This window comes from Scyliorhinus torazame, chromosome 5 (assembly GCF_047496885.1).
Source record: "Scyliorhinus torazame isolate Kashiwa2021f chromosome 5, sScyTor2.1, whole genome shotgun sequence".
Taxonomy (NCBI): domain Eukaryota; kingdom Metazoa; phylum Chordata; class Chondrichthyes; order Carcharhiniformes; family Scyliorhinidae; genus Scyliorhinus; species Scyliorhinus torazame.
In genome coordinates this window covers 136003083-136020198 of record NC_092711.1, presented here as the reverse complement: position 1 = coordinate 136020198, position 17116 = coordinate 136003083, and the positions used below count along the sequence as shown (strand labels likewise).

At 57.7% G+C, this 17116-nt stretch overlaps 1 protein-coding gene across 1 annotated transcript in view; it reads left to right on the top strand.

Moving 5' to 3' along the window:
- LOC140417928 (uncharacterized) overlaps nucleotides 1-17116 on the top strand; it is a 208573-nt gene that overhangs the window by 117919 nt on the left and 73538 nt on the right. Inside the window, exon 11 of the mRNA XM_072501359.1 lies at nucleotides 16394-16542. Within this exon, the coding sequence (XP_072357460.1) occupies nucleotides 16394-16542 (149 nt within the window). The remainder of the gene's footprint in view (nucleotides 1-16393; nucleotides 16543-17116) is intronic.

The window sequence follows — 17116 nt, the reverse complement described above, 5'->3', positions numbered from 1 at the left end:
CCACTCTCAGATACCAGCTCCTCTCTCACTGACACACAGCCTGTCCCCACTCTCAGATACCAGCTCCTCTCTCACTGACACACAGCCTGTCCCCACTCTCAGATACCAGCTCCTCTCTCACTGACACACAGCCTGTCCCCACTCTCAGATACCAGCTCCTCTCTCACTGACACACAACCTGTCCCCACTCTCAGATACCAGCCCCTCCCTCACTGACACACAACCTGTCCCCACTCTCAGATACCAGCTCCTCTCTCACTGACACACAGCCTGCCTCCACTCTCAGATACCAGCTCCTCCCTCACTGACACACAGCCTGTCCCCACTCCCAGATACCAGCTCCTCTCACTGACACACAGCCTGTCCCCACTCTCAGATACCAGCTCCTCCCTCACTGACACACAGCCTGTCCCCACTCCCAGATACCAGCTCCTCTCACTGACACACAGCCTGTCCCCACTCTCAGATACCAGCTCCTCCCTCACTGACACACAGCCTGTCCCCACTCTCAGATACCAGCTCCTCTCTCACTGACACACAGCCTGTCCCCACTCTCAGATACCAGCTCCTCCCTCACTGACACACAGCCTGTCCCCACTCCCAGATACCAGCTCCTCTCACTGACACACAGCCTGTCCCCACTCTCAGATACCAGCTCCTCCCTCACTGACACACAGCCTGTCCCCACTCCCAGATACCAGCTCCTCTCACTGACACACAGCCTGTCCCCACTCTCAGATACCAGCTCCTCCCTCACTGACACACAGCCTGTCCCCACTCTCAGATACCAGCTCCTCCCTCACTGACACACAGCCTGTCCCCACTCTCAGATACCAGCTCCTCCCTCACTGACACACAGCCTGTCCCCACTCTCAGATACCAGCTCCTCCCTCACTGACACAGCCTGTCCCCACTCTCAGATACCAGCTCCTCCCTCACTGACACACAGCCTGTCCCCACTCTCAGATACCAGCTCCTCCCTCACTGACACAGCCTGTCCCCACTCTCAGATACCAACTCCTCCCTCACTGACACACAGCCTGTCCCCACTCTCAGATACCAGCTGCTCCCTCACTGACACACAGCCTGTCCCCACTCTCAGATTCCAGCTCCTCTCTCACTGACACACAGCCTGTCCCCACTCTCAGACACCAGCTCCTCCCTCACTGACACACAGCCTGTCCCCACTCTCAGATACCAGCTCCTCTCTCACTGACACACAGCCTGTCCCCACTCTCAGTTACCAGCTCCTCCCTCACTGACACAGCCTGTCCCCACTCTCAGTTACCAGCTCCTCTCTCACTGACACACAGCCTGTCCCCACTCTCAGATACCAGCTCCTCCCTCACTGACACACAGCCTGTCCCCACTCTCAGATACCAGCTCCTCCCTCACTGACACACAGCCTGTCCCCACTCCCAGATAACAGCTCCTCCCTCACTGACACACAGCCTGTCCCCACTCTCAGATACCAGCTCCTCCCTCACTGACACACAGCCTGTCCCCACTCTCAGATACCAGCTCCTCCCTCACTGACACACAGCCTGTCCCCACTCTCAGATACCAGCTCCTCCCTCACTGACACACAGTCTGTCCCCACTCTCAGATACCAGCTCCTCCCTCACTGACACACAGCCTGTCCCCACTCTCAGATACCAGCTCCTCTCTCACTGACACACAGCCTGTCTCCACTCTCAGATACCAGCTCCTCCCTCACTGACACACAGCCTGTCCCCACTCTCAGATACCAGCTCCTCTCTCACTGACACACAGCCTGTCTCCACTCTCAGATACCAGCTCCTCCCTCACTGACACACAGCCTGTCTCCACTCTCAGATACCAGCTCCTCTCTCACTGACACACAGCCTGTCTCCACTCTCAGATACCAGCTCCTCTCTCACTGACACACAGCCTGTCCCCACTCTCAGATACCAGCTCCTCTCTCACTGACACACAGCCTGTCTCCACTCTCAGATACCAGCTCCTCTCTCACTGACACACAGCCTGTCCCCACTCCCAGATACCAGCTCCTCTCTCACTGACACACAGCCTGTCTCCACTCTCAGATACCAGCTCCTCTCTCACTGACACACAGCCTGTCTCCACTCTCAGATACCAGCTCCTCCCTCACTGACACACAGCCTGTCCCCACTCTCAGATACCAGCTCCTCTCTCACTGACACACAGCCTGTCTCCACTCTCAGATACCAGCTCCTCTCTCACTGACACACAGCCTGTCTCCACTCTCAGATACCAGCTCCTCCCTCACTGACACACAGCCTGTCCCCACTCTCAGATACCAGCTCCTCTCTCACTGACACACAGCCTGTCCCCACTCATAGATACCAGCTCCTCCCTCACTGACACACAGCCTGTCCCCACTCTCAGATACCAGCTCCTCTCTCACTGACACACAGCCTGTCCCCACTCTCAGATACCAGCTCCTCTCTCACTGACACACAGCCTGTCCCCACTCCCAGATACCAGCTCCTCCCTCACTGACACACAGCCTGTCCCCACTCTCAGATACCAGCTCCTCTCACTGACACACAGCCTGTCCCCACTTTCAGATACCAGCTCCTCCCTCACTGACACACAGCGTGCCCCACTCTCAGATACCAGCTCCTCCCTCACTGACACACAGCCTGTCTCCACTCTCAGATACCAGCTACTCCCTCACTGACACACAGCCTGTCCCCACTCTCAGATACCAGCTCCTCCCTCACTGACACACAGCCTGTCCCCACTCTCAGATACCAACTCCTCTCTCACTGACACACAGCCTGTCCCCACTCTCAGATACCAGCTCCTCCCTCACTGACACACAGCCTGTCCCCACTCTCAGATACCAGCTCCTCTCACTGACACACAACCTGTCCCCACTCTCAGATACCAACTCCTCTCTCACTGACACACAGCCTGTCCCCACTCTCAGATACCAGCTCCTCCCTCACTGACACACAGCCTGTCCCCACTCTCAGATACCAGCTCCTCTCACTGACACACAACCTGTCCCCACTCTCAGATACCAGCTCCTCCCTCACTGACACACAGCCTGTCCCCACTCTCAGATACCAGCTCCTCCCTCACTGACACACAGCCTGTCCCCACTCTCAGATACCAGCTCCTCCCTCACTGACACACAGACTGTCCCCACTCTCAGATACCAGCTCCTCCCTCACTGACACACAGCCTGTCCCCACTCTCAGATACCAGCTCCTCCCTCACTGACACACAGCCTGTCCCCATTCTCAGATACCAGCTCCTCCCTCACTGACACACAGTCTGTCCCCACTCTCTGATACCAGCTCCTCTCTCACTGACACACAGCCTGTCCCCACTCTCAGATACCAGCTCCTCTCTCACTGACACACACCCTGTCCCCACTCACAGATACCAGCTCCTCACTCACTGACACACAGCCTGTCCCCACTCACAGATACCAGCTCCTCACTCACTGACACGCAGCCTGTCCCCACTCTCCGATACCAGCTCCTCCCTCACTGACACACAGCCTGTCCCCACTCTCAGATTCCAGCTGCTCTCTCTCTGACACACAGCCTGTCCCCACTCTCAGATACCAGCTCCTCTCTCACTGACACACAGCCTGTCCCCACTCTCAGATACCTGCTCCTCCCTCACTGACACACAGCCTGTCCCCACTCTCAGATACCAGCTCCTCCCTCACTGACACACAGCCTGTCCCCACTCTCAGATACCAGCTCCTCTCTGACTGACACACAGCCTGTCCCCACTCTCAGATACCAGCTCCTCCCTCACTGACACACAGCCTGTCCCCACTCCCAGATACCAGCTCCTCTCTCACTGACACAGCCTGTCCCCACTCTCAGATACCAGCTCCTCCCTCACTGACACACAGCCTGTCCCCACTCTCAGATACCAGCTCCTCCCTCACTGACACACAGCCTGTCCCCACTCACAGATACCAGCTCCTCCCTCACTGACACACAGCCTGTCCCCACTCTCAGATACCAACTCCTCCCTCACTGACACACAGCCTGTCCCCACTCTCAGATACCAGCTGCTCCCTCACTGACACACAGCCTGTCCCCACTCTCAGATTCCAGCTCCTCTCTCACTGACACACAGCCTGTCTCCACTCTCAGATACCAGCTCCTCTCTCACTGACACACAGCCTGTCCCCACTCTCAGATACCAGCTCCTCTCTCACTGACACACAGCCTGTCTCCACTCTCAGATACCAGCTCCTCTCTCACTGACACACAGCCTGTCCCCACTCCCAGATACCAGCTCCTCTCTCACTGACACACAGCCTGTCTCCACTCTCAGATACCAGCTCCTCTCTCACTGACACACAGCCTGTCTCCACTCTCAGATACCAGCTCCTCCCTCACTGACACACAGCCTGTCCCCACTCTCAGATACCAGCTCCTCTCTCACTGACACACAGCCTGTCTCCACTCTCAGATACCAGCTCCTCTCTCACTGACACACAGCCTGTCTCCACTCTCAGATACCAGCTCCTCCCTCACTGACACACAGCCTGTCCCCACTCTCAGATACCAGCTCCTCTCTCACTGACACACAGCCTGTCCCCACTCATAGATACCAGCTCCTCCCTCACTGACACACAGCCTGTCCCCACTCTCAGATACCAGCTCCTCTCTCACTGACACACAGCCTGTCCCCACTCTCAGATACCAGCTCCTCTCTCACTGACACACAGCCTGTCCCCACTCCCAGATACCAGCTCCTCCCTCACTGACACACAGCCTGTCCCCACTCTCAGATACCAGCTCCTCCCTCACTGACACACAGCCTGTCCCCACTTTCAGATACCAGCTCCTCCCTCACTGACACACAGCCTGCCCCACTCTCAGATACCAGCTCCTCCCTCACTGACACACAGCCTGTCTCCACTCTCAGATACCAGCTACTCCCTCACTGACACACAGCCTGTCCCCACTCTCAGATACCAGCTCCTCCCTCACTGACACACAGCCTGTCCCCACTCTCAGATACCAACTCCTCTCTCACTGACACACAGCCTGTCCCCACTCTCAGATACCAGCTCCTCCCTCACTGACACACAGCCTGTCCCCACTCTCAGATACCAGCTCCTCTCACTGACACACAACCTGTCCCCACTCTCAGATACCAACTCCTCTCTCACTGACACACAGCCTGTCCCCACTCTCAGATACCAGCTCCTCCCTCACTGACACACAGCCTGTCCCCACTCTCAGATACCAGCTCCTCTCACTGACACACAACCTGTCCCCACTCTCAGATACCAGCTCCTCCCTCACTGACACACAGCCTGTCCCCACTCTCAGATACCAGCTCCTCCCTCACTGACACACAGCCTGTCCCCACTCTCAGATACCAGCTCCTCCCTCACTGACACACAGACTGTCCCCACTCTCAGATACCAGCTCCTCCCTCACTGACACACAGCCTGTCCCCACTCTCAGATACCAGCTCCTCCCTCACTGACACACAGCCTGTCCCCATTCTCAGATACCAGCTCCTCCCTCACTGACACACAGTCTGTCCCCACTCTCTGATACCAGCTCCTCTCTCACTGACACACAGCCTGTCCCCACTCTCAGATACCAGCTCCTCTCTCACTGACACACACCCTGTCCCCACTCACAGATACCAGCTCCTCACTCACTGACACACAGCTTGTCCCCACTCACAGATACCAGCTCCTCACTCACTGACACGCAGCCTGTCCCCACTCTCCGATACCAGCTCCTCCCTCACTGACACACAGCCTGTCCCCACTCTCAGATTCCAGCTGCTCTCTCTCTGACACACAGCCTGTCCCCACTCTCAGATACCAGCTCCTCTCTCACTGACACACAGCCTGTCCCCACTCTCAGATACCTGCTCCTCCCTCACTGACACACAGCCTGTCCCCACTCTCAGATACCAGCTCCTCCCTCACTGACACACAGCCTGTCCCCACTCTCAGATACCAGCTCCTCTCTGACTGACACACAGCCTGTCCCCACTCTCAGATACCAGCTCCTCCCTCACTGACACACAGCCTGTCCCCACTCCCAGATACCAGCTCCTCTCTCACTGACACAGCCTGCCTCCACTCTCAGATACCAGCTCCTCCCTCACTGACACACAGCCTGTCCCCACTCCCAGATACCAGCTCCTCTCACTGACACACAGCCTGTCCCCACTCTCAGATACCAGCTCCTCCCTCACTGACACACAGCCTGTCCCCACTCCCAGATACCAGCTCCTCTCACTGACACACAGCCTGTCCCCACTCTCAGATACCAGCTGCTCCCTCACTGACACACAGCCTGTCCCCACTCTCAGATTCCAGCTCCTCTCTCACTGACACACAGCCTGTCCCCACTCTCAGACACCAGCTCCTCCCTCACTGACACACAGCCTGTCCCTACTCTCAGATACCAGCTCCTCTCTCACTGACACACAGCCTGTCCCCACTCTCAGTTACCAGCTCCTCCCTCACTGACACAGCCTGTCCCCACTCTCAGTTACCAGCTCCTCTCTCACTGACACACAGCCTGTCCCCACTCTCAGATACCAGCTCCTCCCTCACTGACACACAGCCTGTCCCCACTCTCAGATACCAGCTCCTCCCTCACTGACACACAGCCTGTCCCCACTCCCAGATAACAGCTCCTCCCTCACTGACACACAGCCTGTCCCCACTCTCAGATACCAGCTCCTCCCTCACTGACAGCCTGTCCCCACTCTCAGATACCAGCTCCTCCCTCACTGACACACAGCCTGTCCCCACTCTCAGATACCAGCTCCTCCCTCATTGACACACAGCCTGTCCCCACTCTCAGTTACCAGCTCCTCCCTCACTGACACACAGCCTGTCCCCACTCTCAGACACAAGCTCCTCCCTCACTGACACACAGCCTTTCCCCACTCTAGGATACCAGCTCCTCTCTCACTGACACACAGCCTGTCCCCACTCTCAGATACCAGCTCCTCTCTCACTGACACAAAGCCTGTCCCCACTCTCAGTTACCAGCTCCTCCCTCACTGACACAAAGCCTGTCCCCACTCTCAGATACCAGCTCCTCCCTCACTGACACACAGCCTGTCCCCACTCTCAGATACCAGCTCCTCCCTCACCGACACACAGCCTGTCCCCACTCTCAGTTACCAGCTCCTCCCTCACTGACACAAAGCCTGTCCCCACTCTCAGATACCAGCTCCTCCCTCACTGACACACAGCCTGTCCCCACTCTCAGATACCAGCTCCTCTCTCACTGACACACAGCCTGTCCCCACTCTCAGATACCAGCTCCTCTCTCACTGACACACAGCCTGTCCCCACTCTCAGATACCAGCTCCTCTCTCACTGACACACAGCCTGTCCCCACTCTCAGATACCAGCTCCTCTCTCACTGACACACAACCTGTCCCCACTCTCAGATACCAGCCCCTCCCTCACTGACACACAACCTGTCCCCACTCTCAGATACCAGCTCCTCTCTCACTGACACACAGCCTGCCTCCACTCTCAGATACCAGCTCCTCCCTCACTGACACACAGCCTGTCCCCACTCCCAGATACCAGCTCCTCTCACTGACACACAGCCTGTCCCCACTCTCAGATACCAGCTCCTCCCTCACTGACACACAGCCTGTCCCCACTCCCAGATACCAGCTCCTCTCACTGACACACAGCCTGTCCCCACTCTCAGATACCAGCTGCTCCCTCACTGACACACAGCCTGTCCCCACTCTCAGATTCCAGCTCCTCTCTCACTGACACACAGCCTGTCCCCACTCTCAGACACCAGCTCCTCCCTCACTGACACACAGCCTGTCCCTACTCTCAGATACCAGCTCCTCTCTCACTGACACACAGCCTGTCCCCACTCTCAGTTACCAGCTCCTCCCTCACTGACACAGCCTGTCCCCACTCTCAGTTACCAGCTCCTCTCTCACTGACACACAGCCTGTCCCCACTCTCAGATACCAGCTCCTCCCTCACTGACACACAGCCTGTCCCCACTCTCAGATACCAGCTCCTCCCTCACTGACACACAGCCTGTCCCCACTCCCAGATAACAGCTCCTCCCTCACTGACACACAGCCTGTCCCCACTCTCAGATACCAGCTCCTCCCTCACTGACAGCCTGTCCCCACTCTCAGATACCAGCTCCTCCCTCACTGACACACAGCCTGTCCCCACTCTCAGATACCAGCTCCTCCCTCACTGACACACAGCCTGTCCCCACTCTCAGTTACCAGCTCCTCCCTCACTGACACACAGCCTGTCCCCACTCTCAGACACAAGCTCCTCCCTCACTGACACACAGCCTTTCCCCACTCTAGGATACCAGCTCCTCTCTCACTGACACACAGCCTGTCCCCACTCTCAGATACCAGCTCCTCTCTCACTGACACACAGCCTGTCCCCACTCTCAGATACCAGCTCATCCCTCACTGACACACAGCCTGTCCCCACTCTCAGATACCAGCTCCTCCCTCACTGACACACAGCCTGTCCCCACTCTCAGATACCAGCTCCTCCCTCACTGACACACAGCCTGTCCCCACTCTCAGATACCAGCTCATCCCTCACTGACACACAGCCTGTCCCCACTCACAGATACCAGCTCCTCTCTCACTGACACACAGCCTGTCCCCACTCTCAGATACCTGCTCCTCCCTCACTGACACACAGCCTGACCCACTCTCAGATACCAGCTCCTCCCTCACTGACACACAGCCTGTCCCCACTCTCAGATACCAGCTCCTCTCTCACTGACACACAGCCTGTCCCCACTCTCAGATACCAGCTCCTCCCTCACTGACACACAGCCTGTCCCCACTCCCAGATACCAGCTCCTCTCTCACTGACACAGCCTGTCCCCACTCTCAGATACCAGCTCCTCCCTCACTGACACACAGCCTGTCCCCACTCTCAGATACCAGCTCCTCCCTCACTGACACACAGCCTGTCCCCACTCACAGATACCAGCTCCTCCCTCACTGACACACAGCCTGTCCCCACTCTCAGATACCAACTCCTCCCTCACTGACACACAGCCTGTCCCCACTCTCAGATACCAGCCGCTCCCTCACTGACACACAGCCTGTCCCCACTCTCAGATTCCAGCTCCTCTCTCACTGACACACAGCCTGTCCCCACTCTCAGACACCAGCTCCTCCCTCACTGACACACAGCCTGTCCCCACTCTCAGATACCAGCTCCTCTCTCACTGACACACAGCCTGTCCCCACTCTCAGTTACCAGCTCCTCCCTCACTGACACAGCCTGTCCCCACTCTCAGTTACCAGCTCCTCTCTCACTGACACACAGCCTGTCCCCACTCTCAGATACCAGCTCCTCCCTCACTGACACACAGCCTGTCCCCACTCTCAGATACCAGCTCCTCCCTCACTGACACACAGCCTGTCCCCACTCCCAGATAACAGCTCCTCCCTCACTGACACACAGCCTGTCCCCACTCTCAGATACCAGCTCCTCCCTCACTGACACACAGCCTGTCCCCACTCTCAGATACCAGCTCCTCCCTCACTGACACACAGCCTGCCCCCACTCTCAGATACCAGCTCCTCCCTCACTGACACACAGCCTGTCCCCACTCCCAGATACCAGCTCCTCTCACTGACACACAGCCTGTCCCCACTCTCAGATACCAGCTCCTCTCTCACTGACACACAGCCTGTCCCCACTCTCAGATACCAGCTCCTCTCTCACTGACACACAGCCTGTCCCCACTCTCAGATACCAGCTCCTCCCTCACTGACACACAGCCTGTCCCCACTCTCAGTTACCAGCTCCTCCCTCACTGATACAAAGCCTGTCCCCACTCTCAGATACCAGCTCCTCCCTCACTGACACACAGCCTGTCCCCACTCTCAGATACCAGCTCCTCTCTCACTGACACACAGCCTGTCCCCACTCTCAGATACCAGCTCCTCTCTCACTGACACACAGCCTGTCCCCACTCTCAGATACCAGCTCCTCTCTCACTGACACACAGCCTGTCCCCACTCTCAGATACCAGCTCCTCTCTCACTGACACACAACCTGTCCCCACTCTCAGATACCAGCCCCTCCCTCACTGACACACAACCTGTCCCCACTCTCAGATACCAGCTCCTCTCTCACTGACACACAGCCTGCCTCCACTCTCAGATACCAGCTCCTCCCTCACTGACACACAGCCTGTCCCCACTCCCAGATACCAGCTCCTCTCACTGACACACAGCCTGTCCCCACTCTCAGATACCAGCTCCTCCCTCACTGACACACAGCCTGTCCCCACTCCCAGATACCAGCTCCTCTCACTGACACACAGCCTGTCCCCACTCTCAGATACCAGCTCCTCCCTCACTGACACACAGCCTGTCCCCACTCTCAGATACCAGCTCCTCTCTCACTGACACACAGCCTGTCCCCACTCTCAGATACCAGCTCCTCCCTCACTGACACACAGCCTGTCCCCACTCCCAGATACCAGCTCCTCTCACTGACACACAGCCTGTGCCCACTCTCAGATACCAGCTCCTCCCTCACTGACACACAGCCTGTCCCCACTCCCAGATACCAGCTCCTCTCACTGACACACAGCCTGTCCCCACTCTCAGATACCAGCTCCTCCCTCACTGACACACAGCCTGTCCCCACTCTCAGATACCAGCTCCTCCCTCACTGACACACAGCCTGTCCCCACTCTCAGATACCAGCTCCTCCCTCACTGACACACAGCCTGTCCCCACTCTCAGATACCAGCTCCTCCCTCACTGACACAGCCTGTCCCCACTCTCAGATACCAGCTCCTCCCTCACTGACACACAGCCTGTCCCCACTCTCAGATACCAGCTCCTCCCTCACTGACACAGCCTGTCCCCACTCTCAGATACCAACTCCTCCCTCACTGACACACAGCCTGTCCCCACTCTCAGATACCAGCTGCTCCCTCACTGACACACAGCCTGTCCCCACTCTCAGATTCCAGCTCCTCTCTCACTGACACACAGCCTGTCCCCACTCTCAGACACCAGCTCCTCCCTCACTGACACACAGCCTGTCCCCACTCTCAGATACCAGCTCCTCTCTCACTGACACACAGCCTGTCCCCACTCTCAGTTACCAGCTCCTCCCTCACTGACACAGCCTGTCCCCACTCTCAGTTACCAGCTCCTCTCTCACTGACACACAGCCTGTCCCCACTCTCAGATACCAGCTCCTCCCTCACTGACACACAGCCTGTCCCCACTCTCAGATACCAGCTCCTCCCTCACTGACACACAGCCTGTCCCCACTCCCAGATAACAGCTCCTCCCTCACTGACACACAGCCTGTCCCCACTCTCAGATACCAGCTCCTCCCTCACTGACACACAGCCTGTCCCCACTCTCAGATACCAGCTCCTCCCTCACTGACACACAGCCTGCCCCCACTCTCAGATACGAGCTCCTCCCTCACTGACACACAGCCTGTCCCCACTCCCAGATACCAGCTCCTCTCACTGACACACAGCCTGTCCCCACTCTCAGATACCAGCTCCTCTCTCACTGACACACAGCCTGTCCCCACTCTCAGATACCAGCTCCTCTCTCACTGACACACAGCCTGTCCCCACTCTCAGATACCAGCTCCTCCCTCACTTACACACAGCCTGTCCCCACTCTCAGATACCAGCTCCTCGCTCACTGACACACAGCCTGTCCCCACTCTCAGATACCAGCTCCTCCCTCACTGACACACAGCCTGACCCCACTCTCAGATACCAGCTCCTCCCTCACTAACACACAGCCTGTCCCCACTCTCAGATACCAGCTCCTCTCTCACTGACACACAGCCTGTCTCCACTCTCAGATACCAGCTCCTCTCTCACTGACACACAGCCTGTCCCCACTCTCAGATACCAGCTCCTCCCTCACTGACACACAGCCTGTCCCCACTCTCAGATACCAGCTCCTCCCTCACTGACACACAGCCTGTCCCCACTCCCAGATAACAGCTCCTCCCTCACTGACAGAGCCTGTCCCCACTCTCAGTTACCAGCTCCTCTCTCACTGACACACAGCCTGTCCCCACTCTCAGATACCAGCCCCTCCCTCACTGACACACAACCTGTCCCCACTCTCAGATACCAGCTCCTCTCTCACTGACACACAGCCTGTCCCCACTCTCAGATACCAGCTCCTCCCTCACTGACACAGCCTGTCCCCACTCTCAGTTACCAGCTCCTCTCTCACTGACACACAGCCTGTCCCCACTCTCAGATACCAGCTCCTCCCTCACTGACACACAGCCTGTCCCCACTCTCAGATACCAGCTCCTCCCTCACTGACACACAGCCTGTCCCCACTCCCAGATAACAGCTCCTCCCTCACTGACACACAGCCTGTCCCCACTCTCAGATACCAGCTCCTCCCTCACTGACACACAGCCTGTCCCCACTCTCAGATACCAGCTCCTCCCTCACTGACACACAGCCTGCCCCCACTCTCAGATACCAGCTCCTCCCTCACTGACACACAGCCTGTCCCCACTCCCAGATACCAGCTCCTCTCACTGACACACAGCCTGTCCCCACTCTCAGATACCAGCTCCTCTCTCACTGACACACAGCCTGTCCCCACTCTCAGATACCAGCTCCTCTCTCACTGACACACAGCCTGTCCCCACTCTCAGATACCAGCTCCTCCCTCACTGACACACAGCCTGTCCCCACTCTCAGATACCAGCTCCTCCCTCACTGACACACAGCCTGACCCCACTCTCAGATACCAGCTCCTCCCTCACTAACACACAGCCTGTCCCCACTCTCAGATACCAGCTCCTCTCTCACTGACACACAGCCTGTCTCCACTCTCAGATACCAGCTCCTCTCTCACTGACACACAGCCTGTCCCCACTCTCAGATACCAACTGCTCCCTCACTGACACACAGCCTGTCCCCACTCTCAGATACCAGCTCCTCCCTCACCGACACACAGCCTGTCCCCACTCTCAGTTACCAGCTCCTCCCTCACTGACACAAAGCCTGTCCCCACTCTCAGTTACCAGCTCCTCCCTCACTGACACAAAGCCTGTCCCCACTCTCAGATACCAGCTCCTCCCTCACTGACACACAGCCAGTCCCCACTCTCAGATACCAGCTCCTCCCTCACCGACACACAGCCTGTCCCCACTCTCAGTTACCAGCTCCTCCCTCACTGACACAAAGCCTGTCCCCACTCTCAGATACCAGCTCCTCCCTCACTGACACACAGCCTGTCCCCACTCTCAGATACCAGCTCCTCTCTCACTGACACACAGCCTGTCCCCACTCTCAGATACCAGCTCCTCTCTCACTGACACACAGCCTGTCCCCACTCTCAGATACCAGCTCCTCTCTCACTGACACACAGCCTGTCCCCACTCTCAGATACCAGCTCCTCTCTCACTGACACACAACCTGTCCCCACTCTCAGATACCAGCCCCTCCCTCACTGACACACAACCTGTCCCCACTCTCAGATACCAGCTCCTCTCTCACTGACACACAGCCTGCCTCCACTCTCAGATACCAGCTCCTCCCTCACTGACACACAGCCTGTCCCCACTCCCAGATACCAGCTCCTCTCACTGACACACAGCCTGTCCCCACTCTCAGATACCAGCTCCTCCCTCACTGACACACAGCCTGTCCCCACTCCCAGATACCAGCTCCTCTCACTGACACACAGCCTGTCCCCACTCTCAGATACCAGCTCCTCCCTCACTGACACACAGCCTGTCCCCACTCTCAGATACCAGCTCCTCTCTCACTGACACACAGCCTGTCCCCACTCTCAGATACCAGCTCCTCCCTCACTGACACACAGCCTGTCCCCACTCCCAGATACCAGCTCCTCTCACTGACACACAGCCTGTCCCCACTCTCAGATACCAGCTCCTCCCTCACTGACACACAGCCTGTCCCCACTCCCAGATACCAGCTCCTCTCACTGACACACAGCCTGTCCCCACTCTCAGATACCAGCTCCTCCCTCACTGACACACAGCCTGTCCCCACTCTCAGATACCAGCTCCTCCCTCACTGACACACAGCCTGTCCCCACTCTCAGATACCAGCTCCTCCCTCACTGACACACAGCCTGTCCCCACTCTCAGATACCAGCTCCTCCCTCACTGACACAGCCTGTCCCCACTCTCAGATACCAGCTCCTCCCTCACTGACACACAGCCTGTCCCCACTCTCAGATACCAGCTCCTCCCTCACTGACACAGCCTGTCCCCACTCTCAGATACCAACTCCTCCCTCACTGACACACAGCCTGTCCCCACTCTCAGATACCAGCTGCTCCCTCACTGACACACAGCCTGTCCCCACTCTCAGATTCCAGCTCCTCTCTCACTGACACACAGCCTGTCCCCACTCTCAGACACCAGCTCCTCCCTCACTGACACACAGCCTGTCCCCACTCTCAGATACCAGCTCCTCTCTCACTGACACACAGCCTGTCCCCACTCTCAGTTACCAGCTCCTCCCTCACTGACACAGCCTGTCCCCACTCTCAGTTACCAGCTCCTCTCTCACTGACACACAGCCTGTCCCCACTCTCAGATACCAGCTCCTCCCTCACTGACACACAGCCTGTCCCCACTCTCAGATACCAGCTCCTCCCTCACTGACACACAGCCTGTCCCCACTCCCAGATAACAGCTCCTCCCTCACTGACACACAGCCTGTCCCCACTCTCAGATACCAGCTCCTCCCTCACTGACACACAGCCTGTCCCCACTCTCAGATACCAGCTCCTCCCTCACTGACACACAGCCTGCCCCCACTCTCAGATACCAGCTCCTCCCTCACTGACACACAGCCTGTCCCCACTCCCAGATACCAGCTCCTCTCACTGACACACAGCCTGTCCCCACTCTCAGATACCAGCTCCTCTCTCACTGACACACAGCCTGTCCCCACTCTCAGATACCAGCTCCTCTCTCACTGACACACAGCCTGTCCCCACTCTCAGATACCAGCTCCTCCCTCACTGACACACAGCCTGTCCCCACTCTCAGATACCAGCTCCTCGCTCACTGACACACAGCCTGTCCCCACTCTCAGATACCAGCTCCTCCCTCACTGACACACAGCCTGACCCCACTCTCAGATACCAGCTCCTCCCTCACTAACACACAGCCTGTCCCCACTCTCAGATACCAGCTCCTCTCTCACTGACACACAGCCTGTCTCCACTCTCAGATACCAGCTCCTCTCTCACTGACACACAGCCTGTCCCCACTCTCAGATACCAGCTGCTCCCTCACTGACACACAGCCTGTCCCCACTCTCAGATACCAGCTCCTCTCTCACTGACACACAACCTGTCCCCACTCTCAGATACCAGCCCCTCCCTCACTGACACACAACCTGTCCCCACTCTCAGATACCAGCTCCTCTCTCACTGACACACAGCCTGCCTCCACTCTCAGATACCAGCTCCTCCCTCACTGACACACAGCCTGTCCCCACTCCCAGATACCAGCTCCTCTCACTGACACACAGCCTGTCCCCACTCTCAGATACCAGCTCCTCCCTCACTGACACACAGCCTGTCCCCACTCCCAGATACCAGCTCCTCTCACTGACACACAGCCTGTCCCCACTCTCAGATACCAGCTCCTCCCTCACTGACACACAGCCTGTCCCCACTCTCAGATACCAGCTCCTCTCTCACTGACACACAGCCTGTCCCCACTCTCAGATACCAGCTCCTCCCTCACTGACACACAGCCTGTCCCCACTCCCAGATACCAGCTCCTCTCACTGACACACAGCCTGTCCCCACTCTCAGATACCAGCTCCTCCCTCACTGACACACAGCCTGTCCCCACTCCCAGATACCAGCTCCTCTCACTGACACACAGCCTGTCCCCACTCTCAGATACCAGCTCCTCCCTCACTGACACACAGCCTGTCCCCACTCTCAGATACCAGCTCCTCCCTCACTGACACACAGCCTGTCCCCACTCTCAGATACCAGCTCCTCCCTCACTGACACGCAGCCTGTCCCCACTCTCAGATACCAGCCCCTCACTCACTGACACACAGCCTGTCCCCACTCTCAGATACCAGCTCCTCCCTCACTGACACACAGCCTGTCCCCACTCTCAGATACCAGCTCCTCCCTCACTGACACAGCCTGTCCCCACTCTCAGATACCAGCTCCTCCCTCACTGACACACAGCCTGTCCCCACTCTCAGATACCAGCTCCTCTCTCACGGACACACAGCCTGGAACTAACAGGTGTGGTCCGCCAGAGAACGGTCTTCTTAACTGAAGGTCTGACATGGAAGGTGGGGATCGCAGCGAGCGTTATGCCAATCTCCCCGTGACCTTACTCCCCGTTTGTGTGCGACAGGAAATTCCCGTTCTCATCGAGGAGGATCAGATGCTGATGAGGCAGGTGCTGCAGGATGCCAGGCTGACCGGGTTGCAGCAGGAAGGAGCCGCCATCTTGGTGAAGCTGAGGAGGGAGACCGTCAGCATTAGCGGCTCGAAGGATTGCACGTGAGCTTCGTAGAGGACGTTGCCGGTGAAAATGGCCGGCGTACCTGCAATCCCAGTGTGCACACGGATCGGGAAGTGGGGGAGGGTTGGAATGCTCCCGTTTTTCCGGTTTGGGTTCAACCTCAGGTTTGCCGGTCGTGGGGGTGGGATCAAGGACACTGTCATTAAACCACAGAGAGAATTCTGGAGAACATCCTATTTGTTTCCTCCCTCCCTTGCCCTGCCTCCCCACACCCCAAGTGTTTCACTTGGCAGACATTTCCTAGTCACTATCTCTCTCTCTCTGAAGTGACTTGGTTCTTTTCCAAAAGTCCCGCTGGCCCCTCACAATGCTGCTGATTATTCCCGTCAACGCCTCTCCCTGACCCTGGGCTGCTCTCTGAGGGCTGAGGAATGTCCCCCGTCTCGTGACGTTCGGAGCTCACGCCCACTTCCCCGCGGCCCCCTCGTGCCATCGCAGCTGGCCAACAGAATTCCGGTCCCACGGAATCAGTACGATTGGGAAATGCAGGAGGTCAGCCTGTGGAGGCTGCAAGCCTGAACTCTCTTGGCATCAGTTTTCCACTTCAGTCAC